The sequence below is a fragment of the Condylura cristata genome, unplaced genomic scaffold, assembly GCF_000260355.1.
Source record: "Condylura cristata isolate star-nosed mole 26May11 unplaced genomic scaffold, ConCri1.0 scaffold00025, whole genome shotgun sequence".
Taxonomy (NCBI): domain Eukaryota; kingdom Metazoa; phylum Chordata; class Mammalia; order Eulipotyphla; family Talpidae; genus Condylura; species Condylura cristata.
This window is the reverse complement of record NW_004567126.1, coordinates 31,073,866-31,080,195: the sequence shown is the minus strand read 5'-3', so window position 1 is coordinate 31,080,195 and position 6,330 is coordinate 31,073,866. Positions and strand designations below refer to the sequence as shown.

At 54.1% G+C, this 6,330-nt stretch overlaps 1 protein-coding gene across 1 annotated transcript in view; it reads right to left on the bottom strand.

The window, feature by feature from the left end:
• SHC2 (SHC (Src homology 2 domain containing) transforming protein 2) overlaps positions 1-6,330 on the bottom strand; it is a 31,356-nt gene that overhangs the window by 12,018 nt on the left and 13,008 nt on the right. The window contains exons 7-11 of the mRNA XM_012729444.1: positions 5,117-5,170; positions 4,944-4,995; positions 4,734-4,860; positions 3,855-4,008; positions 3,187-3,244 (exon numbers count right to left, since the gene is read on the bottom strand). Coding sequence (XP_012584898.1) covers positions 3,187-3,244; positions 3,855-4,008; positions 4,734-4,860; positions 4,944-4,995; positions 5,117-5,170 — 445 coding nt within the window. The remainder of the gene's footprint in view (positions 1-3,186; positions 3,245-3,854; positions 4,009-4,733; positions 4,861-4,943; positions 4,996-5,116; positions 5,171-6,330) is intronic.

Below are 6,330 nucleotides of genomic sequence, written 5' to 3'. Positions count from 1 at the left end.
CCTAGGAGAGGAGGGCAGGCTGGACCACCTGGGCCCTAGGAGAGGCCGCCACTCAAATCGAGGCTGGGGTATTCAAAGCACCTGTGTCCCCTGTCCCCAACTCAGGCTTAAAACCGAGGCAACAGATGAGCACTTAAAGCTGAGTTTAAGTGTCTGTTAACCAGCGCAAACACTCCAGGATGGATTCTGTGCTGGAAAAGGAGAGAACAGGGCCCTCCCTGGTGGGCAGCGGGTCGGGGCGCAGCACTGCAAGCCGCGCAAACGCTTCAGTGCCAGTCTGACCCCCGCCCGCCCCGGAGCTGACCCACAAGGCGCGGGCCTCTCCCGGCTCGCCCGCTGATCTACCTGTTGTGCTCCCCACTGTCTCTGGTGAATCCCTCTCACCACCCCTGAATCTCTGGTCTGTACCCCAGTTCTGTATGCATAAATAAATCTTTTAAAAAAAGAAAAGAGAACAAGTCCCAGCCCGTGACCCGACATCAGGTCTAATGTGTCGCTGTCCGGACCGAGGGCTCTAGGCGGGAGGAGACAGCAGACTGGGAAGCTGGCCCAGAGCTGTGGGCTGGAGCCCCCCCAGGATGGCAGGAGGGGAGTCCTGACCGGCGCTGGCCCTTCCGCGCCCGACTGATACCCGACTGCCCCGGGACTGCCCTCCCCTTGCCGGTACCAGTTCAGCAGGTACAAAGCCAGCAGCCCAGAGGGGCTGTGCTCATCAGCCGGGCGCAGCCTGCGTTATATGAAGAGACAGAACTAACGCACCATAACTGTTGCAGGTAGGGGAAAACAAGCCCCGAGGGGACGCTCAACCAGCAGAACTGTCAGACAGGATGGAGGCCTTCAGGCCATGGAACAGAGGCCGAGGAGAGACTCCGGGGACCTGAGGCAGTTAAAGTCAGAAGGAATGGAGCTAAGAAATACTATAATCAAATTTTTAAACACAAAGGCCTCCACGGATAAGCAGATCAACAGATAAATGCCGGCAACGGAGAGAATTAATGAGCTCGAAAGCACCATGTCAGAGCACACACAAATAGAACAACAAAGAGAAAAGAAAATTTTAAAAATGAAAATGGTTTCAAAGCCCTTTGGGAGAGGCTAAAGAGAAATAGCATCTACATGCCAGGATCCCAGAAGGAAAAGACAAAGACAAAGGCGCAGACATTTTATTTAATGAAATAATTGCTGAAAATCATCTCATTCTGGAAAATAAACCAGATCTGATCCAGGAGACCCAGAACCCCAGCCAGGCACATCACAAAGCTGTTGAAAGCCAGCAACTAAGACGGAAGACTGGCAACATCAAGACAGAAAAGTGTGACCCACGATGGAGCGCGGTCGGCTGCCAGCAGACTCCTCAGAAGAAACTTAACCAGCATAAAGGGACTGGCAGCAGAGACTTAAAATGCTTCAAGCAAAAAAGATTTCCAGCCTAGAATCCTTTGACCTCCAAGATTAACATTCGAGAGAGAAAGAAGAGTCAGGTGCGTGGGGTTCTATCAGATTCCCTGTCATAAGCCAGTGTTGCCTCAGTGAAAAAAAACACCAGAGAGGTTTCCTTAATCATTTTTACAACATGCCAACCTTACTCTAATACAGAGACCAGCTACAGACAGCACAAGAAAAGATAATTCCGTCAGATCAATATCACTAATGAACATCAGTGCAAAGATCTTCTAGAAAATCAAAATCAACATCACATCACAAGGTTTATCTATCGTGAGCAAGTGGGATTTATTTCAGGATACAAGAATGGTTTAATAGATGTAAATAAGTCAATGTCCCACACTACATCAGAGTGCTACCATAATAATACGGTAATATCAACAGATGCAGAGAAACCATTGGATAAGATTCAGCACTCATTTATGATTTTTAAACTTTAAGGTAGGTATAGAAGAACCCGACTTCACTATAAGAAAGGCCATATATCACCGGCCAGCAACCAACAAAATACACAGTAGTATTATGAAAACTGAAAATTTTCTCCTTCAGACCTGGAACAAGACAAGATGCGCACAGTCACCACTCCAGTTTAACGAAGTAACAGGGGTTAAGGCCAGTGCTATCAGACAAAAATAGGAAATAAAGGGAATGCAATTTGGAAAAGTGGAACTAGCAGTATTCACGGTGATATGATATTACATATGGAAAATCCTACAGATGTCACCGAAAAGTTATTAGAAATGACAGATGAATGCAGCAAAGTAGCAGGTTACAAATCAATACACAAAACTTCCTTGCTTTTTTATATATAAGCAATGAACAAGAGAAATTAAAAGAATTCTGCTTATACTAGTTTCAGAAAGAATCAGATACCTCAGAATTAACCCAACTAAAGTGGTAAAGGACCTAGCCAGCGAGAAGTAACGTGGTATTAAAGGACGTAGGTAGCTTCACAAGGAGGTGGAAGGCTATCCCATGCTCACAGATGGGGAGAGTCAACAAAGTGACTACCTAAAATGATATGTAAATTTAATGTAAATGCCATCAAAATATCAACAATAGTTTTCAAAGAAGTTGAACAAAAAACATTGGAATTTACATGGGTACAATCAAAGGCCTCAAACTGCAGAAGCAATCCTGAGAAAAGGGGAGAAAAATAGAAACAGCATGTTACCAGACACTGAAATTAACTAAAAAGCAAATTTAACTAAAAACAAGATGGTACCGGCACAAAAACTGACGTGTGGCTCGAGGGAGTAGAATCAAGCCCAGTAGTAAATCCACACACATAGCAGCCGTGACCACACAGGAGGGAAGGGGCCGCAGTAGATGGCGCTGGGAGAATTAGAAAACCACTTATAAAAGAATGAAGCGGAATATCTAACTCCCTACACCAAAGTGAAGTCCACATGGACTTTCAAAATTAGATACAGAGCTTACGACAATAAAACATAGAGAACATTAGCAATCTGTTCCATGACAGCAACAAGGAGGTGCTTGTGGAGACTCAACCCTATAGCAAGGGAAGTAAAAACGAAACAACCGGGATGACCTCAAGTCAAACAAAAAAAGAACTTCCAGGACTGTAAGGTTACAAGACTGAGCAGACACCCTGTTGGAGCGACACTGTCAAGCCTCGCAGGAGAAGCAACACAGGGAGAAAAACGTGAAGGGGTGTAACAGAGGCCCCGGTTCCAGCGAGGAGGGGCTGACCCCCATAATCGGAGGGCCCCCTGTCCATACCTGAGGGGCCCAGGTCCCACTGCAGGCCTCGGGCATCTCTTCGAGTAGAAAATGCTCCCTGAAAAACAGAGTGAGGGGTCTCATGAGATGGGCGTGCCCCCCGCCAGCAGAGCACCCTAGCCCCAACCAAGCCCTCCTTCGTCGCTAGAGACAGGCCAGGAAGCGCATCCCCAACCTGCCCTCGCTCCTCGGTCTCAGCTGTCCCCGTGCCCACCGAGGCCTGCCTGCCTGCCCACCACCCGCCGCTGCCGAGCCTCAAAGCCTTCGCCCTATCCAGAGGATGGTCTGTATTCTCCTGCACCTGGCATATGCTGTTCCCTGTGCCTGGATGCTGTTCCTTGCACTGTTCTCCTGGGAACTTGTATTCACCCATCAGGGCGAATATTCCAAACGCCACTTCTCAAAGAAGTGCTCCCGCCACGACCAGCTTCTGTAGTGCTCTTTTTACCTTCCCTGGGAGGGCTAGTGTCTAAATCTAAAGCGGCCAGAACAGGGTCCAGGGGATCTGTGCAGTTTGGGAAAGAGGACAGGAAAAAGCGGGGGAGGCGAGAGATAACCCTCTAGCTTCGAGAAAGAGGTAGAAGGAAACGTTAGGGGTCAGTTCGGGAGGCAGCACCTGGGCACATCCCTGCCACGGTCCCTGTCCCCGGAGACCCAAAGAGGCTAACCTGGCCGAGGACCCCGAGGGCACAGGGCTGTGTGAGGGCGAGCCTGGAGTCCACCAGCCCGCCCAGGGGTGGCTCCTTGCCCGGGATGCTGTTGTAGTAATTGTGTTCCGCCTCCTCCTCGTCCCCCCAGGCTGACTCCTCTGGGCCGCTCAGCCTGGAGACAGACAGACAGCAGGAGCACAGGCAGGCCCAGCATTCGGGGCACAGGGAAGAGGGGCCTCCCGGGGTACCCAGTCTTGCGGCTGGAGCTCTGAGGTGACTGGGACAAGCCAGGCCACGGTCTGGGGCATCCCTCCTGCCCCTGGGTGGGCGGGCACCCCTCCTGCCCCTGCAGCTAGCCGACAGCAGGGCCTCGGGGAAGCTGGACTCTGCTTCTTCCCGCCTCACTCAGCCCTGCTGGGACCTGCAGCCAGGGTCGCAGTGGCCTCCACGGCCCCTCGCTGCTGGCCTGGGGACGACGCCCTGTCAGCAGGGCCCCGCCAGGCACGGCCGGGCACTGGGCGCTCATGCTGCTGTGTGGGTGGGGCACACATCTTCCAGTTCCTTCCGTGTACATCCAAATCTTTATCAACGAACTGGTATTTCAGCAGCTGAGGGCGGGGGCCAGGGCGTGTGGCACTGCCGTGGCAGTGGCTTGGGGTTGAGAACGGCTTCCATATTTGAAAGCCACAAAGAAACATCCAAAGGTCAGCCGTCGGCGGCCAGGGAGTCACGGGAGATTCAGATTCTGGTGTCCATGGATAGGGCTGCTGGCACGAAGCCGGCCCGCCCTCCGAGTGTGCCCACAGCGGCTCCCCGCCTCCGTGGCCTGACCAGAGAGAGAAGGGCCAAGCCCCCGCCAGGCCCGGCCCAGGGAGGGTGGGGGGAGGCAGCCGGTACCTTCCCAGAGGTCCCACCACCTTGGGCGGGCTGTGCAGGTACTGCTTGAAGCGCAGCTCGAAGGCTTGGCCCACGGTGCTGATGACGCTCTGCGCCAGGCCCCCGCAGCACTCCAGGATGTGGCAGGCTGGGAGGGCACCGCGTTGTGGGGTCAGGGCCCCCGGCCAGCCAAGGGCCTCCGGCACCCCGCCCAGCCCCACGGCACCTCACCTCTCTGGTTGATGGGATCCTTGGCCACATAGGCCACGTAATCTGTCATGTCCTGGGGAGAAAGTGGGCAGGTGGGAGGAGCCACCAGCCTGGACACCCCAGCAGGTCTCCCTGGCTGCCACACCCAGCGGGGCAGGACAGAAGGGCCGAGTCCACTGGAGCCCTGGCCTTACCGTGTCGCCGCCAGACGCGAAGGAGATGGACTGCATGTGGTGGTTGGCGATGATCTGACCAAAGAGAGACATTCATATCACAAGGGTCCCCCTTTTCAGGGCCAGGGGACGCTGGGGTTCAGGGCAGTCTCTGGACAGAGCCACAGGGAGGGAACTGGGAAGAGCTACACGATCTGGGCAACAGGGGGACCCAGAGTCCAGCCAGACGGGCGCCCCCAAGCCAGGCGCCCCCAAGCCAGGCCCGCTGCAGCGGCCTCGGCAGCCAAGCGCGTGGGGGAAGGGCCCGGCCCTCCCCGGGGGGCACACTGTCTCGGGCCTGGCGGCTGGCCGGGGTCTGCCCGGCCGCCCTGCCGAAGCGGCAGCCACTCCCAGGCGCCCCCAAGCCAGGGGCTGCTTGAAGAGGATGGAGCGGGCTGGGACAAGCTGGGGCACAGCAGCCCCAGAGGCGGCATCTGAGGTCTCACACCTGAGTGTGGTGGCCCCACCGGCTTGGGGGAGCACAGAATCCCCCTTCTTGTCCTGCTGGCGAGCAGCCCCCTGCCCCTGCTGGCGTTTCTGCGTCCGCAGGTTCTGTGTCTCTAGGTCTCTGCGCCTCAGACGAGGGGTGCACATTGCAGGAGTACCCTGAGATGACAGGAGCAGGGCGGCCTGGGCGGTCACGTCGGCGGAGGGCTCCGCCCTGCTGGAGGTCACCCAGGCCCCTCATGCTCATGTCTTGCTCTCTGTCCTACTCTTCTTCCTTTCTCCTTCCTCTGTCCCTTCCTCCCTGCCCTCCCTGTCTGCCTCCCTCTGCACAGCGAGGGGGCTTCCCCCTCTGTCCCTGGAATAACACAGAACACAGACTCTGCCCTACAGCATGGCGTGAACATCCTGGGGCAATTACTAGATTCTTGCAGCTTTCAGCCATGAAAGCGAAAATGAGCTACATAAAATAAATCAAAATTTCCTCTCACTTTAATCACCCCTGTGCTGTCTGCATACCAGGCAGGATACGCTGTTAGAGTTCAGATGTTTTCTTCTCCTTATTTTTTACGGCTTGGATGTCAGGAATAAATTATACCGTACATGAAGAAGGTGTTCTACCATGGAGTTCTTTGGCGTTTGGAAAGGCAGCTCCACTCAAATAGTTTATTTAGGAAGATGGCTTTATGTAAACTAGCAAAAGGTCTGTGGCGTTTTTTCATACACTTGAACAGATGTAATAAAGCTAACAC